General features: G+C 41.7%; 1 protein-coding gene across 5 annotated transcripts in view; it reads right to left on the reverse strand.

Annotated features, from left to right (window-relative positions):
• PIEZO2 (piezo type mechanosensitive ion channel component 2) overlaps positions 1-24,439 on the reverse strand; it is a 760,979-nt gene that overhangs the window by 18,850 nt on the left and 717,690 nt on the right. For all 5 annotated transcript variants that reach the window (XM_033934096.1, XM_033934094.1, XM_033934095.1 and 2 more), the window contains 7 exons: positions 24,217-24,349; positions 12,005-12,152; positions 11,001-11,215; positions 8,119-8,277; positions 7,688-7,835; positions 2,637-2,825; positions 574-666 (listed from right to left, as the gene is read on the reverse strand). In XM_033934096.1, coding sequence (XP_033789987.1) covers positions 574-666; positions 2,637-2,825; positions 7,688-7,835; positions 8,119-8,277; positions 11,001-11,215; positions 12,005-12,152; positions 24,217-24,349 — 1,085 coding nt within the window. The remainder of the gene's footprint in view (positions 1-573; positions 667-2,636; positions 2,826-7,687; positions 7,836-8,118; positions 8,278-11,000; positions 11,216-12,004; positions 12,153-24,216; positions 24,350-24,439) is intronic.

Below are 24,439 nucleotides of genomic sequence, written 5' to 3' on the forward strand. Positions count from 1 at the left end.
GGAGGGAATTCTGTAACCGGTGTTGTTTTTGACAGACACTGGTTACAGAATCCAGCTTTTAGGCGAAGGACTGGCTCCTCCTTCGCCTAAAAGCTCTTGTGTTGGGCGTTTGGGACAGGCTTTTTTTAGGTTGATGATATGTTATTAGTGTAGACGTAGTGGTGGTCTGGGCATTTAAACAGCTGAACGTAGAGGCAGGCTATTTTTTTTATAATGGACATTTTCCCTGCTTCTACTTTCAACTTTTAAGGCCTTAGGCCAAAAGGGGACTTAGACGGTTTTTTTTTAATTATGCCCTTCCATGAGTGTATGGCACTCAATAAATATAAATCACTAGGCCACCGGTGACACTTCATTTCAAAAACCAAAAATTTCTAAAATCCAAAGGCCTCTGGTTCCAAGCATTTTGGATAAAGGATCGTGAACCTGTACTAAAACCATCTATCAAACCTGAACGTTTCATTACAGTCCTAGTGGAATTTGAATTTTACTGCTTCATGTTATAAGAAAGCAATCTTGAAATACGATTTGAACCATCAGAGATCATAATCTAAAACGTTGCATTTTACTTACAGCGTTACTGGAATAATATTTCATCAATGAATTAAAGACAGAATTATTCAAGTCTTTGAGCTGGTTCTGCTGAGCACTCATAGTGAAAATGGGCTGCAAGAGAAAAGTTTAACAATGTTGGCTAACAAAACAAGCAGCACTTTTCAAACCAATGTACAAGGGTGTCACTTTTCAGTAGGCACCCACTAATCCTCTGCAGCTCTAGTTGATATTTAAACCCAAGCCATCCTGGTACACCTTGTTATGTAGCTAAAATGATGTACATACACTAATATTATTTAAAATGATAGAATAAAGCAAATTATGCACCCAGGCTAAGCATGTGTAGTTTTGAAACTACGTATAAGAAACAATATTCAAAAGGATTATTTGTGGGGGGGAAAGCCCTTTGAAAATTATTCCCTCTCCCCCGTGTGTAGCTAAAGAGGCACAATTTGCACAGTTTTTACTCATGGCAAAAAGAGGCAGTACTGAGGGCAGGGTTGAAGCAGAGATTAAAAAAATAAGCAAGGAGAATTTAAAATGAAATCCTCACTGCATTTTCAAAGGGAAATTCTGCATGGGGTTTCCTTTTGAAAATTGGTTTGCAGGTCATGGATTTTAAAAATTGTCCCTCCTATGTACACCTCATTGATCAGGTTGTGTTTTTTTCCTGCACTTTTTTGCCAGAGAATACTTCCTCCTTTCTTTTTATTTTTTTATTGTGGAAAAATGTACATGAGTTATAAAACCAAGAAAATACTTTCAGCTGACTAAATACTCACTTAGGCAGGCTTAGGCACTTTATTCAACTAGCCCCCATTTCTACCTGTATAGCCATAGAGAGTTATCAGTGTATGCTACTGTCAAAATGTTTGGGTTTGTCTTGAAAATGAATAAAACTTTTTGAACTTAAAAAAAAAATGTTTGGGATTATTTTTTTTACCACTGATTTCAATTTATGCCATGAGACCTAGTTACTAATGACTGGGTTTAACAGTAGAATTACATGTCTTAACAGTAGCCCACATTGGTAACTTCTCCCCCCCCTCCAGTCTTTAAAAATTCACTTAAATGCCTCATATACCAAATTATTTGCATAAGGTTGTAGGATTAATCTGTACTTTCTATAATGAGCAAACCAATAAAGACCTGTAAGGGGTTTGTTTGTTTTTTGACCTGACAATTTCACCTATCTCTTTTGGGCTTCCACCTAAACTGGTACTCCAAATCTTCATTTGTAATGGTCCAGGTACATAGCTAGCTACTTCACTAGTTCCAAGAGGGAGCTTCTAGGGCAGACCTAGATTTCTTACAATCCTATCCTAATGTATTACGACATCTACAGCACTGATTTCAGTGGGGTAGAGACACTGCTTTGGGATGTAAGTTCAAAATCAGGACTGTTCAAAGTGTCTCCCTTCTGGAGCTAGGCAATTATGCAGGGTTTTCCCTCCCCCCGTCCCCCCTCCCTCAAAGAACACAGAATGTGGTTATGATACCCTAAACACCTTAAGACTGTGCAGCCACGATTATAGGGCATGGAGATGTCCTTCTACCCAATGAGGTAACCTTCTCCCTAATTTGGAGTCCACTAACAACACCCTATCCCACCCCAGTAAAGTGCTAAATGCTATCGCATTCACCCCTCCCCCCCAGAATAGTCTGTCTTATCTTCAGAGTGCCTGTCAGTTTGTCCCTGTCATGCCCACTACACTGCTATAATATCTTTTGAACGGCGATATAACATATACTGCATAAATAAATAAAGAGTAAAGCTAGTCTGATAAGACATAAGGTTGTAGTTATCAATATAGACTACTGATAAAACATTCTAATTTACCACCAACTCGTGTTATATTTGCAGTAACTGAGGTTAACGGTAAAATAACATGTTTTACCAGTAGCCCACATTGAAAACTATGCCCCATAATGCCTTTATTATAGGATAATTTAATCTTATGCAATAACATCACACATAAGACCCTCCCCTCTCTATCTAGCTATATCTCTCTTTACATGTATGTACTGTATATCTCTATCTGCGTGAATCATTTCTTTTCATTTATTATTATTTTTTTTACCTGATAACCTCCAAGACTGATTTTGATTGATACGTCAAGAGGCTTGTTTGTTACACCAGCAACAGATTTAATTAGTGACATGAAGAGCAGAGGGAACCATACAATGCAAATCAGTAAAACGACTATCATGCCACCCATTCCATACTTTACAACTTTCTTCTTTTTTTGACCTCGAGGCTGAGGATACCTCTGGGAGAAGAACAGATGCAATAAAAGATTAAAGAAATCATATACCGAGAGCGGAACTATTTTCATATATTTTAGTACTAAAATTATTTTTTGGCACCAGAACATTTCAAAACATCTCAGAATATTATAACATCTCAGTACATCATGCTATCAACCAGTGTTCCCTCTAAGGATTGATGAGGTGTGTGCAAAAAAAAATATGCATGAGCGACAAATTACATACTCCACAAATTTATGAGCAGGCGCAGAGGACGCATTTTTAAACAAATGTAGTTTATCCTTGTACTCCTTATGTAATTTTAATCATCTATGGATATGTTTGTATGTTTATTGTTCAAATGGTTTTATTTATTTCCCAAAATTTATTTTTGTTATACACATTGAAAATATTTGATATTGCATTTAAATCAAAATCTCAATAAACTTGAAACTTGAAACGAGTGCCCATGAGATTGTGGGAGGGTTAAATACTCAAAACTTAGAAGAATAACAATTTACTTAAAGTTTTTGCTTCGCCAGCTTTCTGGTATCTTTACATAATGCAGTGGTGTACCTAGCATATGTAACACCCGGGGCCCATCATTTTTTGGCACCCCCCCCCCATCTGTACGAAAAACGTGATTTTTAGTAACAAGCCACACGTCACACATGAGTACCTAGGAAAAGGCAGCATCTTACATATTGCAGTGAACAGTACATCAATACACCCATTGTAAAACTAAACAAGCCAGACCAGCACAGATCAATCCTACACCGTCAATCCTAACAGAAAACCATGTCTTTCGAACACACAGAACACAGAAAACACCTTCGCCTAGTAAGGAATATGTAATCACAAACTAACCCCTCCCTCTTTTACAAAACTGTAGTGTGGATTTTAGCTACGGAGGTAACAGCTCTGATGCTCATAAAATTCTGAGCATCAGAGCTGCTACCACCAAGGCTGGTGCTAAAAACGCTTCACAGTTTTGTAAAAGGGGGGATAAAATAAAAATACATAGACAAAGGTTAAATTGAACCAGCAAGAAGCTGGACTCTGCATACAATGCTTCACAGAAACAGTGACACATGTCTCCTAAAGCAATAAATAAATAGAAATTTTTTTCTACCTTTGTCTTCTGTGGTTTCTCCTTTCCTCATCTTCTTGTAACTCTCTTCCTTCCATCCACTGTCTGCCGTCTCTCTTCCCCTATATGGCATCTTCTCTCCTTCTATGCCCCTTCCAGAAACTGTATGCCTCCCCCTTCCATCTCTCCTTTCACCCCATTGGTCTGGCATCTCTCTCCTCGCCTTCCCTCTCCCACACCTCTCCTCATAGTCTGGTATCTCCCCTTCCCTGATTCTCTGGCATCTCTCTCCTTTCCTTTTCTTCCATCTTTCGCTCCCCCTCCATGCTCTCACATCTCCCCCTTCCTTTTCCCTTAGACTGGCATACCTTCCTCCTACGCTCCAAGCCCTGGCATCTCCTTTAATTCCCTCCCTCATCTTCCTTCTCCCTCCAGCTGGGTACCGCAACACTCTTCCCTTCCCCACAATTGCCATGCTTCAGTTCCTCTTCTTCCTTCCTTCCTCCCCCCCCCCCCCCCGCGGGACCCTGCGGCACCATCAACTCTTACTCCCTCTAATGTCGGCCCTGCAGCTCCAGACTTCCTCGCACCTTCTCCCCTCCCCCTTTGGATCGCTATTATTTTAAATGTTATAGCCGCGGAGCTGTATCCATCAGTGGAGATGTCTAACCTCGGCCTGCCCCGGAACTCTTACTGCAACAGTGACTTCCTGTTCCTGCCTAGACGGGCGGCTGCTGCAGTAAGAGTTCCGGGGCAGGCCGAGGTTAGACATCTCCACTGATGGATACAGCTCCGCGGCTATAACATTTAAAATAATAGCGATCCAAAGGGGGAGGGGAGAAGGTGCGAGGAAGTCTGGAGCTGCAGGGCCGACATTAGAGGGAATAAGAGTTGATGGTGCCGCAGGGTCCCGCGGGGGGGGGGGGGGGGAGGAAGGAAGGAAGAAGAGGAACCGAAGCATGGCAATTGTGGGGAAGTGCAGAGCTGCAGGAGCTGTTATAGCCGCGGAGCTGTATCCATCAGTGGAGATGTCTAACCTCGGCCTGCCCCGGAACTCTTACTGCAGCAGCCGCCCGTCTAGGCAGGAACAGGAAGTCACTGTTGCAGTAAGAGTTCCGGGGCAGGCCGAGGTTAGACATCTCCACTGATGGATACAGCTCCGCGGCTATAACATTTAAAATAATAGCGATCCAAAGGGGGAGGGGAGAAGGTGCGAGGAAGTCTGGAGCTGCAGGGCCGACATTAGAGGGAGTAAGAGTTGATGGTGCCGCAGGGTCCCGCGGGGGGGGGAGGAAGGAAGGAAGAAGAGGAACCGAAGCATGGCAATTGTGGGGAAGTGCAATCCCCCCAATGCGTCCCCTTACCTTACCTCCCCTTACCTTTGCGACGCGTGTGTGCGCTGTGAAGAGAAACTTGTGCGCTGCGATGTAATATTTTGTGCGCGAACGCAGGCCAGCGCAGCTTAGCGGGAACACTGCTATCAACCAAGAAAGATTAGGATATTATTTTGAGCCATAATTTTATCCAGATTTATATCAATTGAAGAAAAGCAGGTTGGCGTGCTAGTTTGTAGGAGAGCTATGGTATTTTCACTGACTTATTGTGATGACCTGTTTTGGTTTAGGCTGACTTGTACCTCCTTAAGACAAAAATATCATTTTTGAGTCAGGAAATGCTCAATGGAACTTAATGTTCTGTATTTTAAAATTAGGAAATTAATACTTATTACAAGGTAAATCACAGGAGTTCTCCACTCTACTGGCACAAATCTTGTCACATAAATGACAAAAGGAAAATTGCCTATTCAATTTCATGGTGTGGAATTTGATAGTTATTGTAATAGTAAAACTATTTCCATTTTAGATATAACTATTACAAATGAATTTTAATCAGAAAAAAGAAAGCATGTTCCTCAGTTCTTAGAATTGCTTGATATTGTGTTCAGTGTAGTCTAGCGGAAAATTGTGGCTCCAGGGTAAGTGTCAGAGAACAAGTTGAAAGTGACTCTTTTTTGGGACTATCTTTGATAGACTTTAAAGAGTTTTTTGATGTTTATTTCCTCTAGTAGAAACAAATTCAAAGCCATAAACAGCTTTGGCCACTTAGATGTACTTTAGCTAGTGGTTCTCAAACCTGTAGTCAGGCATCCTAGCTGATCAAGTTTTCAGGACATTCAAAATAATTTGTATAAGATATATTCAGATGCAGGCACATATCTATATATATGAAATGCATAGTGGATAGTACTGTGAGACAATTGCTAGGGGGTTAGGTGTCATTTTAGAGGAGGCACCAATCTGGGTGGCAGAGGAAAAGGACCACTGCCACCCTGGATGACCTAATAATTCTGTATATCCTCTAATAGGGCACAGAGTTAGGGGCTTGGAGTAGGAAAGGAAAGGGAAAGGGTGCCAGGTTTCTATGGTAAGAGGGTTTCTTTCTTTCTTTCTTTTTTAATATGTTTATTAAGGAACAATGCACAGAAGCAATACAGGTAAGAGGGTTTCAGAGTGGCAGCATGCAAGTTTGGACTGTAGCTTGGAAAGACACAAATTTGTAAGGAGGTCAGGGTGCTTGGAGGGGGGGGGCAGATATGAGTTAGAGGGTCAGGGTTCTGGCTTAGGAAGGCCATTTATTGTGTTGGGGCTTGGAGTCAAGGGGGTGCTGCCCACAGCAGGATTGGGAAAGGGCACTGAATGGGGGAGGGACGACTGGGAGATTGCCACAGACTGGTGTTTCTGAAATATTTATTAATTTCAGCTGTTGATCCTGCATCATATTACGTGGAATACCTGATAATGGAGGAGCATCTGCATGTAACATAGTACCTCTGCAGTAACCAGCTGGCCTATCTGGTAAATACAGGACAGATGATGGCCATCCCCCCCTGCATCTATCGCACAGTTTTTGCCCTTACCATATGAAAAAGTTAAGTGCAAAAGTTACTACTGGGGGGAACATTCAGGCCTTCGGGGGGGGGGGGGGGGAGATTTATAAACTATAAAGAGTTTTACCTCATACAAAATTGTCATTTTTTAATAAGAAATTAACAATTTTTTCTGCGGCCCTCCAAGTACCGACAAATCGAAAATGTGGTCCTACAAAGGGTTTGAGTTTGAGACCACTGATCTAGTATATCTGAATGTAATTTACCTTGAGCTATCACTGATAGTGTAAGCTAAATCCAAATAAATAAAACAAAAATATGAAGGTTCTTCAAAAAGTTTTTGCAGTTTCATATTTTCAGAGGAAATTGTAGAGGCGGGAGAAGTGGTAAGAGGGTGTGTCATAGAATGTCATGTGACTAGTCAGTCAGGCAAAACAGGGTGATCATGTGGAAAAGTGATATAATTTGCTTTTCAGATTTTTAATAGTGTTTAAAAAAATAAAAGTGCAGAAACTTACTGAAAGATCCCTCGTAAATATTAGTTCAGTTCTTTGGGATAATGAGAAAGAAAATGGATGGTTTGCACAGCATGGGTGCTTTTGTACCTGTGTACTTGAGTGCTGCATTTAAGAATCCTGAGATTATGTGTGGTGATTTGAAAATACAACCATTATGCATAGTTTCCCTCCCCTTATCTAGCCCTGTCTACTTTTTCAAACAGGTAGAAGTACACAGCATGTATAGTTTCACTGGCATAGGGACACAGGATCATTTTCAAACTGCATTTTTACATAAGTGAATAAGCATCTAGTCATGTAGAAGTGTTCAATGACTTTCTTATTTAAACACTGAAAAAATTAAACCGCAGTATAAAAAAAAAAAAAAGTTTGCTTTCATAAATGTCTTACTTTTTCTGACTCCCGCCAGCACTTTAATATAAATATATGAGCATAAATATCTTCCACACAGATCCAGCTGGAAAGACTAAGAGTGGTATCAGTCCAAACCCAGTCCATCACTGCTCGAAGTTCAGTCAGGAATGGGACCAGACGGAAACTGGGAAGAGAAATATGAGGTCAATGACAGAGACTTCCAATAAAGTCCAAATGAATGCAATATCTTGCAAACTACTGAAATGACATAATAAAATCCTTATTCATGTGACTGACAATGACATAGTTTGTTTTGCTAATAGTATGATTGAAGTAACATTTCTTTAAATAGAGCTGACAGTTCACTAGATTTTCCCATTACACTAAAATGCTAGGTTATGGTAATACAGTATTCATATATCGCTCCCTGCCACCTCTATCATTCCCCATTGGTATAAAGTACTTACCCTTGAAACAAGAACAGGTTTACATAATTGTAACTTTTTGTAAGAAAGTTGCCAAGAACACGGGTCGGATAACCACAACGTATTTGATATGCTGATAGTCCAAAGTAAACACATTTCACAAAATACCAAAGCTGTGCAACTGTGTTTTGGCTAAATTTTCTGTGAAAATAAACAAATGAATAAATAGATAAATAAACAGTAAAGTGATTTGATATGCTTTTAATATTTAATTTTGATTACTGCAAAACTGTATTTCTTTTAATGAAGTTGTTCTCATTTTTCTAATCTCTCATATAGAGCTCCTTTTACAAAGCCGTGGTATTTGGCAGGAATTGAATGGACTGTGTTGCATTTGCCGCACTGGAATTGCTACCGTGGCTTTGTAAAAGGGGCCCTTTTTATGTTTTGCACCTTAGCTGTTCAAGATACAGTGGTACCTTGGTTTACGAGCATAATTTGTTCCAGAAGCATGCTCGTAATTCAAAGTACTCGTATATCAAAGCACATGTCCCCATAGGCCACAATGTAAACTGAAACAATTAGTTCCACAACCAAGGTTTACTATGGTGGCCCAGGGGTGGATACCTGCCTGTGGGTGCTGCAGCCCTTGTAGCATGGTGGCTTCCTTTCCCCGGGGTCCCCGGGTGGCTCTTCTCCCTCTTCGGCCGATGCCTTTTCCGTTCACCAGCGCCTCCTGGCTTCTGATTCAAGCCGGCCGCCATCATTCTGCCGCATGTGCAGTACCTCTGAACTTCCCCAAGCCGGCGCCACTCTAACAACACGTGCACCACGTACAAGCACGCAGGACGTCCTGCGTGCTTGTACGTGGTGTGCGTGCTGTTGGAGCGGCACCGGCTTGAAGGAGGAGTTCAGAGGTCCTGTGCATGCGTCTGGAGGATGGCCGGCTTGATTTGGAAGCCGTGAGTCGCTGGTGAATGGCGGAGGCATCGGCCAAAGAGGGAGGAGAGCCGCATTGGGACCCCGGGGAAAGGAAGCCACCATGCTACAAGGGCTGCAGCACCCACAGGCAGGTACCCACCCCACCATAGAGCTCGTGTAGCGAATCAACACTCGTTTTGCGAGACGAAAGTTTGCTGAGTGTTTTGCTCATCTTGCAAAACACTCGCAAACCGGGTTACTCACAAACCGAGGTTCCACTGTACTATTAATTTTGTCAATAGCTTTTATGAAAATTCATACAGGTATGGCGATAGTTACATTTCAAAGCAGTTCTTGCCAACATGCTTTTGTGCTTCCAAAATACTGGCCAAGAGGTAGAAGTCTCTCAATAGTTTCACTGTATTCATAGTGGTTTGCTGGACTCTGATGCTCTTTATAGGTATTCCAGTAAAGCCAATGGAATGCAAAATGACAAAGGACTGAGCATCTCAGTACTCATACATCCATTTGGGCTTACATGATCATTTATCTGTGTGAAAGTTCTTAATAGAATGAATTCCACCTTGAGCACAATTTACCTCACCAAAGTATCATTCAGCTACTTCTCACTGCAGTATTTTATTTATTTATTCAATTTTCTATACTGTTCTCCCAGGGGAGCTCAAAACGGTTTACATTAATTTATTCAGGTACTCAAGCATTTTGAAAATAATTAAAAATGGAAGAAATCTTGGAAATCCCTGGCAAAGTCTCCAATTGTGTATATATAATAATTCATTTTTATTCAGGTTTAATTTCTTGAATGGTTGCCTCTCAACTTACAGTAGAATCTCACCAAATAGACTGCACATAGGTTTTTCTTTAGAAACATCAACCTTTGTATCACAAAAATTTTACATTATTAAGTAAAAACCCCTTTTACAGCATTTTGGATGGCTGAAATTTTTGGACAGCTTTATTTTTTTCAGGAGATAGGATGATGTTGAATCACTGTCAGAGTTACTCATTTTTATAATGTTTTAATACAGAAGAAACTCAAATCCCTAATGTGAATCTTAAATTTAAAAGAAGGAAAACAGCAGAGACCATTTTTGAACATCCCTTTGGACCCACACTGAGAGACATATCTGGGAAGTCTTCAAATTGCAAGGGTTGTTTTTTTGGTTTTGGTTTTTATTTTTTTTTTTTGGGGGGGAAGGCCATAGCATTCATGTGGTGGCATTCTTATGATAAGTAAACACAGATGATCTTAATTAGAAAACAAATGGTATAAATTAAAGAACTAATGCCAGTATTGGACAGATTTGTATGGTTTGTGTCCCATATATGATGATTCGGTGTAGGATGGGCTGGGGATGGCATCAATGGGAACTCCACCAACTTGGAAAATGAGGATGTTGCTGGCCAGACTTTACAATATATATCCTGCCTCTTTAGATGTTGGAACCTAGGACCAATACCAGGTAGATTTTAGTCTATGGTCCAGAAATATCAAAGAAGAGACAAGGGAAAATGCTTGAGTACCTGATTGTAAAACCGCTTAGAAAACCTTGATAGGCGGTATATAAAATCCTAATAAAAACTTAAACTTAAAACTTAATTTAATCATGTATTTTTAATGAGAATAAAAAATGGGTAGACTGGCTGAACAGTTCAGGTCTTTATCTGCCGTCATTTACTATGGGCTCCTTTAATCAAGCACATGTTAATGCGTGCAATGTTTCATCACATGTTAACCCCCGCGCTGGCCTAAAATCTACCGCCTGCTCAAGGGAGGCGGTAGCAGCTAGCACGGCCGGCGGTTTAGCGCGCGGTATTCTGCGCGTTAAACCGCTAGTGCGGCTTGATAAAAGGAGCCCTATGTTACTATGTAAACATGGCAATGACAATGCTAAGTAATATCCCTAAGCAAAGCAAAATGCAACAAAGGCAAACAAAAAGAGGTTACAAAATAGGCAATCAATTCATGCTGAATGCTTTACCTCTCTGTCACACCAGGCAGTATGAAGAACATCCAGAAGTGTATACCAAATACAAGTATAACCTGGAAGATGACTTTTCCCATTACAGTTTTTCTAAGATACAGTGCTCGGTCTACCACCATGGTCCCAAACTGAATCAGCACCATCACAAGGAAAGCCTCTGGCACCTGGTCTTCTGACAGTGAGGAGGTGATATCTGCAGCTGCTGAGTGTTTCTGTGCACATATGACAGACAGAATACATTAAGTGGGAGCAAACTCGTCTTTATTTCAGCAGCCACCACGTAGGACTGGGGTTCTTCATTCTGTTCAGGTTCCCCTCATGCTGTTCTTGTGAGAAACTGAGCAAAATCACTGATCTTTTGAGACAAAATCAATATCACTGAATTCAGAGGAGGTGGCATAAGACAGTTATTTATTTGGTTTTGTCCTGGCTTTCTTGTATTTCCAACTTAAGGATGGAATTTATCAATGTAGGATACCATTAAGACATGTTATTTTATCACTATTTTAACACAGGTCCTGTCTTATGCAATAAGACCTAATTACTAATAACTGGGGACTAACAATAATATAATATGTCTTACTGGTAGTCCAGCCTTCATTCACAACCACTTGGGACTTTATTTCCTTATTTGATATTCCTTTGCTCTCAGCATATCTTGCCAGGTTATTGCTGTTATAGTCTTTGACTAAGAGCAATGCTTGGGGGTTCCTTTTGGAACCCTGAAATCAGGGGCTTTAAATATGGCAACCTAACATCACTTTTAAGCAATGATCATGGTGCCCTTCAGCTCTGGGATGCTGCATTCTCAGCTGCAAGCAACAAGGGGAGCAGAAGACCTGACCCAGGTATTGACCTGGGACTTTCTGCATGGCAGTAAACAGTACTTGTCACTGATTCACTAGGCTGGCCCCTAGTCAATTATTCATAAATTAAACTTACAGAAAAATTAATGAATCAGCCTGCCATTCCTGTCCAAGAACAAGTCTCTGATGACATACCCCAAAAGCCCAAAAGCCAAACACAATGATAATGAAGTCCACTGTATCTGCTAGGAACATCAGTACATAAACATCAGTCACGGCACTGTATTCTGGATGGATGAGATTGTAGAAAAATTGTCTGATGGGAATATACACTTGAAGGGTTCTGTAAAAACAAAAATCAGATAAATGGTCATTATTGCACTGTATCTAGGGTTTAAACCAGTAAAAAATTACTCCCCCCTCCCTCCCGTTATGAAGCTGCATTCACTTTTTTTATCGCCGGCTGCAGCAGTAAAAGTTCCGATGCTCATAGGAATTCTATGAGTGTTGGAGCCTTTACTACCACGGCCAGCAATAAAAAGCACTAATGTGGCTTCATAAAAAAAGGGGGGAGGGGGTTAAAACAATGCAAGAGTAGAAAGGCAGATTAAGCCATTTGAACAAATTCAGGAAAATAGAAAATTATTATCCAAAATTAACAAACTAGAATACCATAAAATCAATAAAACAATCAATTAGTTTTTGTATGAAGACTGAAAAATGAAGAAGTGGGATAGAAAAAGAAATTAAATCAAACAAATGGCTGGCTCCTACTGACTTTCATTTTTTTTATTTTAAATTATTATTATTATTATTTATTTATCATTTTTCAAAATAAACAGCATTTATATGCATCAGCAAATAGAATTCAATTGCAACAATAAAATTTAGCAAGGAAAAAATAATTAGAATTTTTTTTTTTTTTTTTTATATTCTGACCTAAATTTAAACAATAGAATTCCCTATAAGCCCACAATACAGTGAGAGGAAATTTAAGGAAAAGAGGCATCAATAAAGCATAAATCAATTACAAACTAAATCCGGGAACCTAGACAGAATATCAATTACATCTTCCCAAACACCTAAGGGCCTCTTCTATTAAACTGCGCTAGCAGTTTCTAGCGCGGGGAGCCACTCATAGAGTTCCTATGAGTATCAGGAGCAGGGCCGCCCATTCTGTCCGGCTCTCTGTGCTAAAAACTGCTAGCACAGTTTAATAGAAGAGGAGGTAAGTATCTACATCCAACTCCCTCACATCCTCCCTTGGGACCATTACCACAGGTTTGTTTTCCAAAAAAGCTTTTAGCTGTTTTGGGTCATAGAAAAGGTATCTATATGTTTCAAAAATAATTAAACATTTATAAGGAAAACACAAATGAAAAAGCACCCCTATGGATAACACCTGGGGGCGAAGTAACAAAAACTGTTTTCTTTTGGAAAAACCCATACCTTCCCACCCATAAACAGCTAATTCTGGTTTCTAAAGTATTGTCAGTACATCCAGTCCTTATCAGACTCAAAGACAAAGGACACAAGGAGGGTATATCATTCACATTCTTCTTCAATTGATGTTTCCAGGAATTGTGTCAAATTCAGACTATCCATAGTCTTGTCCATTGTCCATTGTCTTGAAGCTTGTCGCATCTTCGTTGGTAAGAAATATGCTCTGGAAAGGAGTGGGAAGGCTTCCTTAGAAACCCCTAGTTTCCAACAGGTATGTCCTGAGTACCTCAATAGGGGCTCTTAGATTATGAAAAATTAACAATACGGAGGTTTAACCTACGTGCATGATTTTCTAACTTCTCCACTTTGTTCTTTAGCCCCTCATATCTCCTTCTAGACACTAAGGAATTGGTTTTCAAAACTTTCAGATCTTGTTGTACCTCTCCCATACTCCTCTCTAGTTCAAAGTTCTTTGCCTCCTAAGCGACTAGGGGTGACTTACATTCTTGTAGGGAAACATCCACCATTAATTTATTTCCAAGAAATAATTTCTCCATTTGGGCAACTTCATACCAGATGGAATCTAGGGTTACATGGACAGGTCTTATCATGGGAGAGAAAGTGAGCTCACCGTTTCCCTGCTGTTTCCGTCATTCTTCCTCAGAAGAATCCACAGGTCCTTGCCTGCCTTTTACTCCAGAAACAGCACAATCCTCCTTCGGCTCCTCTTTCCTGGCCCCAGTCATCTCTTCCGTTTGATGCCTAGACAGCCTCACTGCTGACCTGCTCCATCGATGACTCTGGGAGCCTCTCCACGCCAGGATGTGTGGGCGGAAGCCTTTCTTCTGGGCTGAGAGTTGTATTCAGCCCCGGCAGAGCCGCCTCACTGCTAGCACTGATGCTAGAGGGTCACGCAGAGCGAACAACAAATTTCTCGATGGAGGATGCGGGTAAAGCAGAGTCCTAACAATCATCCATTCCTTGAATGATTGAGAATGAGTACCCAAAAGGAAAACAGAACTAGGGAACTCTAATGGCTGCTGTAGGTGATCAAACCTTTATTTTAGGCACATGTTTGACCTTTGACTTTGATGTTTGATAAAGTTTGTATATCCCTTTTTTTTTTTTTTTTTACCGAATATGCTATAAGTAGGCATCATTTTATGAAACTGCCCTCTGAAAGTGCAGAGTACCAATATGCATAGATAAAAACATTTTCAGGATTTTGGGATTTTGTTCTTTTCTTTCTGATATTTTGACATCTTTCATTTTCTTCATATGTTCATCTAATGTTAACCTATATTAGGATGCTTTAATGCTCACAAAATGATTTTATGCATATTAATTCTTCACTCATCCAGTGCTGTGAGGCAGGCTTTAGCTTGCTGTTTGCTAGTTCCATGGCCAATTTTTTATAACTTTGAGTAACCTCTCTTCTCCATTACCAATTACAAGTACTGCAATTCTGTTGACAATTTCTTTACTTCCAGTAATGTCCAGGAGGAGATTTCCATCTCTAAGCAGTAGTAATGGAATTTCTGTCGTTTCATCATGGAATTCATCCTTCAGAGTGGCTGCTTCCTCACAGTTCTTGTACCATGAATGTCGGAGTGAGCTTCTTGACAATGTCATTTCTTTTACATCATGGCCATGTGCTTTGGCAACAGAACCAATTGCAAATGTGGCACCTCTGTCCAGCAAATTAACACAATCTAATGCTCCAGCAACTTCAGGATGTGCAAGGTTGTTCACCTTTGGCCATTTTGACTGAGAATTGGAACAAGGGTTTCTGCTGACTTCAAAATCAGCATCTGAATTTGAACAACTGTCAGAGTCAACTTCAGCAGTATTCTTGGAATCAGATAATCAACTAGTCAGAGGGAGAGAAGTAGCATTTGGTTATGTAAAACTACTGACAATGACATTTTCTGCCTCTGATTTGGTTTCAAACTTACTAAATCTTTCTTCTCATGCTCTCTTTCTGTCCTCCTTCTTTGCAAGTACAATGGCAATACTGGCTATGGTGCATGACAAAACATCTTGCCTCTGCATGATTAGAAATTGTCTGTCTTCTTTGATTTTCATTATGACTAATGCATCACTGGTAGAAGCATCAAAAAGATTGACGAGACATTCTTTCAAGGCTTCTTGATTCACCAAATCATGTTTTTTGCATCTGAGCTGGGTCTTTTTTAGCTTTTCACATTCATCACATCAAAATATTGAGGAACAATGTAGAACTAATCTCCTGTGTGCAACGAGCACCCACATGAGACAGCCTTCAATTATGCATACTCACAGAAGTGGAAAACTCCCCATAGAATCCGTCAACTGGCTGGAAAGTCTTCAAGCCTGCAAGGAGAATGATCGAGGCAGAAAGAAGTAGGCTATTCCAAACAACTGAGCGTAAACAGAGAGGGTGGGTTGTATGGAATCTTACAGGGACTAACAGAAAGATGATTATCGAAAGTAAAAACCTAATCTTCTATTCTGTTATGTCCCTTCCAGATTCCATATACTAGGTGACATGTCAAAGCAATGGTAGCAGCAAGGGAGGGACAAAAGAGCCTGCCCTTTACACCGAGGTCCCAAAAAAGCATCTGAGCGAGACGCCACATACACTTGGTAAAACTGGGAAAGGTATGAAGAAAGGACCAAGTAGCCAAGTAAATTTCAGCTGGATGAATTGTGCAAGATTCTGCCCACAACACAGCCACACTTCTAGTCGAATGGGCTGCAAGAGAAACCAGCGGCTGCTTGCCACAGGAAATGAAAGTTGTGGAAAATGGCCAGTTGAACACATTGAGCAATCGAGGACTTGAATGCTGGCTGACCATGGTGAGGTGAGGCACAGCAGACAGGACAAAGTGGTGATCAGATAGCCGGAAATCATTAGCCCTCTCCAAATAGTGGAGCAAGACTCTCCTGACATCCAACTTGCACAGGATCTGATCCTGTCACTCCGAGCCTGAGGAAGGAAACGCAGGCAAAAGAACCTCCTAGTTGACATGGAAGGCAAAACCACCTTTGGTAGAAAGGAAGGTACAGTACAAAGAACAACTCCTGCATCTGGAATATGGAGAAAGGGTTCTGTGTGCGAAAGAGCCTGAAGCATCGAAATATGCTGTGCCAAGGCAATGGTGACGAGAAGGACTGTCTTGATTGTCAGATCCAGAAGAGTAGCTGTCATCAATAGCTGTCATCAATAGCTGGAATAGGACTTCCCCAAAAGCCCTGAAGAATGATATTAAGATTCCACAAAGGGAAAGAATGATGCAAGGGAGGCCACAAATGAAGTGCACCCCCCTCATAAATCTGGATGAGCCTCTGCTTGCTCAGAAGCACAAAAAATCTACACCCTGAACTACAAGGGAGGCTACTGCAAAATGTTTCTCGAAGCCTGCAGGACCAGGACCACCAAAATAGGAGCCCTCTCAGGTTCCACATGATCCTTCGCACACCAAAGTAGAAAGCTTTCCAAGCTTTGGCATAAAAAGCCATAGTAGAGGGCATCTGCAACCGCAAAATGTTGAGATAACTACATCTGAAGAACTGCGCTGCATCAAGGCTGAGTGCTCAAGAGCCATGCCGTAACACCAAAGTGCTGTGGATGTTCCAGAGGCACCGAACCCAGACTGAGAAGGAAGCATAGAAACATGATGGCAGATAAAGACCAAATGGCCCATCCAGTCTACCCATCCACAATAACTTTTATCTCTTTCTCTCTCTCAGAGATCTCACAGGCCTACCCCAGGCTTTCTTGAATTCAGACACAGTCTCTGTCTCCACCACCTCTTCCGGAAGACTGTTCCACGTATCTACCACCCTTTCTGTAAAAAAGTATTTCCTTAGATTACTCCGGAGCCTATCACCATCCTATGCCCTCTCATTCCAAAGCTTCCTTTCAAATGAAAGAGACTCAACTCATGCACATTTTCATCACGTAGGTATTTAAACGTCTCTATCATATCTCCCCTCTCCCGCCTTTCTTCTAAAGTATACAGATTGAGATCTTTAAGTCTGTCCCCATATGCCTTACAATGAATACCATGCACCATTTTGGTAGCCTTCCCCTGGACCGACTCCATCCTTTTAATATCTTTTTGAAGGTGTAGCCTCCAGAATTGTACACACTATTCTAAATGAGGTCTCACCAAAGTTTTATACAGGGGCATCAATACCTCCTTTTACCTACTGGCCATACTTCTCCCTATCCACTCTAGCATCCTTCTAGCTTTCACCATCACCTATTCAACCTGTTTGGCCACCTTAAGATCATTATATACAATCACACCCAAGTCGACATTGTATATCTGGATTTTCAGAAGGCATTTAACAAGGTTCCACATGAATGACTACTTCGGAAAATTGTGAGCCATGTAATCGAGGGTGAAATACTCACGTGGATTAAAAACTGGCTGGATCATAGGAAACAGAGAGTGGGGGTAAATGGACAATACTCGAACTGGAGGAGCGTCACGAGTGGGGTGCCGCAGGGCTCGGTGCTTGGACCCGTGCTCTTCAACATCTTTATAAACGATCTAGACATTGGCACGACGAGTGAGGTGATTAAATTTTCAGACAATACAAAGTTATTCAGAGTAGTGAAGACTCAGGGGGATTGCGAAGATCTGCAACATGACATAATCAAGCTCGAGGAATATGGCAGATGAGATTTAACATTGATAAGTGTAAAGTGATGCATGTAGGTAACAAAAATCTCATGCACAAATACAGGATGTCCGGGGAGGTACTTGGAGAGACCTCCCAGGAACAAGACTTGGGAGTTCTGATTGACAAGTCGATGAAGCCGTCCGCGCAATGTGCGGTGGTGGCGAAAAGGGTGAACAGAATGCTAGGAATGATAAAGAAGGGGATCACGAACAGAGCAGAGAAGGTTATCATGCCATTGTACCGGGCTATGGTGCTCCCTCACCTGGAGTACTGCATCCAGCACTGGTCGCCGTACATGAAGAAGGACACGGTACTACTTGAAAGGGTCCATAGAAGAGCGACTAAGATGGTTAAGGGACTGGAGGAGTTGCCGTACAGCGAAAGATTAGAGAAACTGGGCCTCTTCTCCCTCAAACAGAGGAGATTGAGAGGGGACATGATCGAAACATTCAAGTTACTTAAGGGAATAGACTTGGTAGATAAGGACAGGTTGTTCACCCTCTCCAAGGTAGGGAGAATGAGAGGGCACTCTCTAAAATTAAAACGGGATAGATTCCATATGAATGTAAGGAAGTTCCTGTTCACCCAGAGAGTGGTAGAAAACTGGAATGCTCTTCCGGAGTCTGTCATAGGGGAGAACACCCTCCAGGGATTCAAGACAAAGTTAGACAAGTTTGTGCTGAATCAGAACGTACTCAGGTAGGGCTAGTCTCAGTTAGGGCGCTGGTCTTTGATCAGGGGGCCGCTGCGTGAGCGGACTGCTGGGCACGATGGACCACCAGTCTGACCCAGCAGCGGCAATTCTTATGTTCTTATAAGTACTTCATCCCCTAAGCCCAAATGCAGGACCTTGCATTTTTTAGCTGCCAAATTTCAGACCATTCTTCAAGTTTTACCAGATCTTTCTTCATGTTATTCACACCATCCTGGGTGTCTACTCTATTGCAGATTTTGGTATTATCTGCAAAGAGGCAAATCTTACCTGACAGTCCTTTAGCAATATCGTTTATAAAAATGTTAAAAAGAACAGGCCCAAGAACAGAACAGGCTCAAGAACAGAACCTTGAGACACACCATTGGTAACTTCCCTTTCCTCAGAGTGATCTCCATTGATCACTACCCTCTGTCACCTTTTGTTCAACCAGTTCTTGACCCAGCCCATCACTTTGGGACCCATCCTCGGGGCACTCAATTTATTTATTAGACGTCTGTTTGGAATACTGTCAAAGACTTTGCAAAAATCTAAATACAGCACATCAAGTGTACTCCCTCTATCTAATTCTCTGATCACCCAGTCATAGAAATTGATCAGATTTGTATGAAAAGGCCTACCTCTAGTGAATTCATGTTGCCTCCGGTCCTGTAATCCACAGGATTCAAGAAACTTCACTAGATTCTGTTTTAAAAGTGTTTCCTTTAATTTGCTTACCACAGAAGTCAGACTTACCGGCCTGTAATTCCCTACTTTTTCCTTACTTCTATTTTTGAGGAGAGGGACCACATCCGCCCTTCTTCAGTCCTCCGGTACCACTCCTGACTCTCAGATGTATGCCATTTAGCCCCATCGCTTTGTCTAACTTGAATTTAGCTAGCTCCTCATGAACACAATCCTCTGAGAATCGATCAGAGTCTACCACTCCTCTATCCCTATTCACGTTTGTCTTCTGCGGTCCCGATCCCAACACTTCAGCCATGAACACAGAGCAGAAATATATGTTAAGTAATTCAGCCTTTTCTTTATGGTGCTACATATTTCTCCTCTTCACCTTTGAGTCTCACAATGTCACTTTTACATGTCTTCCCATCACTAATATATCTAAAAAATGTCTTGTCTCCCCGTTTTACCATGTCAGCTATTTTTTCTTCCATTTGCATCTTTGCTTTCCTGACTACACAACCAGCCTCTCTTAACTTTTCTATATATTTTTGCTTGTCTTCCTCTTTCTGCAATCTTTTGTAGTTTATGAAAGCTAACCTCTTATTCCTTACCTTCTCAGCTTCTACTTTTGAGAACCAAAGCAGCCTTCTTTTCCTCTTACTTTTACTTACTTGCCTTACAAAAAAGGTTTGTCACTCAAGTTACTTCATTCAGTTTTGCCCACTGCATTTCCACTCCTTCCAAACATTCCCATCCAGACAATTCCTTGACATAATCTCCCATCCGAACAAAGTTAGTTTTTTTTTAAAGGTCTAGAACGTTTGCTTTTGAATAAGCCCTCTCTATACCCATCTTAATATTAAACTGTACCATGCAGTGATCACTGGATGCCAGATAATCACCCACTGTAACATCAGAAACCCTTTCTCCATTTGTAAGCACTAATGCCCTGATTCTGTATAGGACGTCCGGGAGAGGTGTCCTATTCAGAATCGGGCCTACACTAAACCCCGATTCTGTAACCGGCGTCCATGGTACAGACGCTGGTTAGAGAATCAGTTTAGATTAGACACGGCCTGCTACACTTATCACGGCAAGAGATCCCTCTGTCGCTATAAGTATAGCGGGCCGCAGCCGCCTGTCCGATTGCCGGCAGGAGGGTGCCCAAACCCTCCTGCCGGAAGATGCCCCCCCGACACTACCGACCGCCCCCCTCGACACTACCGATCACTGGCAGGAGGGTGTCCAAACCCTCCTGCCGTAAGATGCCCGCCCCGACACTTCCGACCGCCCCCCCGACACTACCGACCGCCCCCCGACACTACCGATCACTGGCAGGAGGGTACCCAAACCCTCCTGCCGCCCCCCCCCTGACACTACCGATCACCAGCAGGAGGGTGCCTAATCCCTCCTGCTGGAAGACGTACCCCCTCCGCACCCCCCCCCTCCGAGCTAACAGCACCCAAACCTCCCCCCCACCAAACTAACCTTTTCTTGTTGGCCAGATGGGTCTTGCCCGTCCAGCCGGCAGGCTCGCCTCGTCGAAATGAGGTGGGCCCGCCCCTTCCCGGCCCATCCCTCCGAAGCCTAAGGCCTGATTGGCCCAGGCTCTAGAAGCCTGGACCAATCAGGCCTTAGGCATAGCGGGTCCGCCCATCCCCACTAAGTCTAAGGCCTGATTGGCCCAGGCGCCTAGAGCATTGTCGACTCTGGCCACATGGGCCGCCAATACAGACAGAAGAAATTATTCTGGCCAGCAAAACAGCATGGTAGCTTTGTGGCCCATTTGCATACGCCACTGCCATGGTGTTATCAGAGAATACGTGCACCGTTGTTCCTTCCAGAATGGAGTGGAGAGCGAGGAACTGCAGCTGAATTGCCCAGAGCTCCATGAAGCAGCAGTCCAGATTTACAGGACTTTGCCCTTTTTTCTGACAGAGAACCACTGAAAAAGAGGTCTCAAGGCAGTGAAGCCACAGAAAAAGGCTGAACTTTAAGAAAAAAGGAAGAAAAAGAAGAAGAGCAATTCAAAAGACTTCTGCATGGATTGCTTTTTAGAAATTGAAACTGTTTATTGTTCTAACTCTCAGTCTAAGGAGGAGATGCATGTGCTCAGAAAAGTGTTGGATTTCTGCAACTCCCAATTTGTGGGTTGGGATTGAACACCTAGAGTATGGAATCTGGAAGGAACGTAAGAGAAACTGCTTTTCATTCATAAGGTTCATGATTTAACCCACAATATTGCCTCACTTTTATGAATCTACACCCCCTACTTTTGATTTGCAATCCAATAACCAACAATAACTTTCAGTTCCTGCCCTAAGAGAGATTCATTTTAAGAAATGAGGGCTTGCATCTTTTTCATTATAGTCCCCAGAAGAATAGAATCGATTACCAGTGCACTTGAGAAATTTAATAGACAGTCAAGACTTGATTCATGGACCACTGCCTAAAATCGGGACACATGGTTAGAGAATTAGGCCCTCAGGGCATTGGAAATTGTTGAAGGCACATTTATTTCACCAGGCCTTTATATTTGTTGGCTGTTTGTGATATGCTTATGGGTTACTAACATTATTATGTTGATTTCTAGACAGATTTAAAACAAACTTTAAAACATTTTTATTTAAAGATGCCTATAATATGTAACTCCCACCCATGGAATAAAATGAATGAAGGAAGAGCATCCTCCCCTCCCCTCATGTACTAACCTTTTATGTACTTCTTCCCCCTTCCCTGTTCATTTCTATGAGTCCTGTTAGTGCTCAGTCTTAATTATATTCCCCCCTAAATTTTAGAAAGATTGTAATATGATTGATGTTAACCGCTTAGACAATTTTTTTAGGCAGGATATCAAATTTTAATAAAACTTGGAAACTTTAGTTATTTGTATTGTTTTGTTCCCTTGCTGTCCTATACTTATCTACATTTCGCTATGCTACACCTACGGCCTCTTTCACAAAGCCGCGCAGCAGCAGCCTCTATGGGCTTCAGGGTCGCTAGCGTGGCTTTGTAAAAGAGGCCACTAGTTTATAGTATGGAATATAAATAAATAAATAAACAAACAAACACAGTGATAGTATAAAATAGAACAGCAAGCAAAATATCAGAGGAACCCAGACCAAAAGAGTGACATGTAGGTACATATGAGTGGTTATTAATTGTACAATGACAGCATTTATTTAAGCACAGTTAATAATAATATAAAATTTAATGAAAATATGTCAGAGTTAAATACAATATTAAACAACACCTCTGACCTGGTTTACAGCACAGTAACCCTAACCATGAACAACCAAAGAAACTGCAAAGAAAGTCACCACGGGCACCAGGCTCCACAGTCAAAGGCGGATAATTCACTATCAGCACCTCAAAAACGCTTCTTCTATGAAAATTATCTAGAGGTAGGAAAAAGCCTCATATCCCCCCTCCACCAAACCGGTAACTCAGGTTTTGTAGACAGGTAGAGACTCAATGGGGTATATTTAAATCATTGGCATAAAAAACCTCCTCAAATAATATTTCAAACAAAGAAAAAGCCTTGTGCAATGCAAGTGAATAAAGGTCCGCTTAGTGCTTAGAGCTACTGGTGCCTAGGGTGACCTCAAAGGGCAGTGTCACACGGAGATAGATATAGAGACACCACACATCGACAATGGCCAGCGTTTCGCTAATCATAAGCTGCCTCAAGATGGGTTCATAGACAAAATTGCGCAAGACAACGGCGCGCCGACAACTGAGCGTAGACAACTGAGCGCAAGGTTGACAGCACGCCGAAGAAAAGCACTATTTTAAAGGGTTCCGACGGGGGCTGTTGGTGGGGAAGCCCCCCCTATTTTACTTAACAGACATCGCGCTGGCGTTGTGGGGGGTTTGGGGGGTTGTAACCCCCCTCATTATACTTGAAACAGAACTTTTTGCCTGTTTTTAAGGGAAAAAGTTCAGTTTTAAGTATAATGTGGGGGGTTACAAGCCCCCAAACCCCCCACAACGTCAGCACAATGTCTGTTAAGTAAAGTGGGGGGGTTCCCCCCCACACCCCCCGTCAGAGCCCTTTAAAATAGTGCTGTTCTTCGGCGCGCCGTCAACCTTGCGCTCAGTTGTCTGCGCTCAGTTGTCGGCGTGCCGTTGTCTCGCGCGATTTAGTTCCGTCACCCTCAAGATGAGAACGGCGGTCAGTCTTTCAATCCAGCTCCAGGATTAAACATGGCGGCTCCTCGAACACAGGTGCTGATAGTGAATTATCCACCTTTGGCTGTGGAGCCTGGTGCCGGTGGTGACACCAAGTACTTTCTTTGCGGTTTCTTTGGTTGTTTCATGGTTAGGGTTACTGTGCTGTAAACCAGGTCGGAGGTGTTGTTTAATATTATTTGGGTTCTTCGAGGGGCTTGTGTTGGATTTGAGAGTTAAATACAAATCATAGATTATTCATGGAAAATTAAAAATGAGGAATATGCTCAAACTATACAAGGAGCTAACACCTAAAAAATGAAATATCGTAACATGTTGCTACACAGTCATATCTTCATAATCTAATACTTTGTGAAGGATAAAAATAACAAATTAATAACTATAATCCAAAATGGAAAATTGATACAAATCTAATATAGTCAAGATGTAGCAACCTCTGCACCAAATTTAGACCCTCTTTTACTAAGCCACGGTAGAGGTTTCTACCTCAGCCCAGAGCGCTAAATGCGCCAACGCTGCTCTGATGCTCATAGGAATTCTAAAAATGATAAGACATTAGCAAACAGGTGTCTATGTGAAGGTAAAACAAAATAAATACATTATAAAATTTTTATGTACAGTATGCAATTTCTGATATGTCTAGATTTTGGACTTTGTTGAATAAATTATGCATTTCATCCCAGTGCAGTCATCTTGGCAAAAAATAGAATCTCATACTCACTTTTTAATGGTAAATGCTTTGGCTATTATAAGCTGTTCTTTTAGCTTTTCCAAAAGGAGCTCCTTCCTGGACTTCCGTTTCATGCTCAGTATGCTACTTCCTTTCTGACTGCTGTTTCTGGTACTTGTGCTCCCTACACCAGTGAATATGTACAGATAATTGCAAAAAAAAAGGAGAAGTCCCAAGAACAAGGATTAGACAATATGATTTATAGATATTTACA

This window comes from Geotrypetes seraphini, chromosome 2, assembly GCF_902459505.1.
Source record: "Geotrypetes seraphini chromosome 2, aGeoSer1.1, whole genome shotgun sequence".
Taxonomy (NCBI): Eukaryota; Metazoa; Chordata; class Amphibia; order Gymnophiona; family Dermophiidae; genus Geotrypetes; species Geotrypetes seraphini.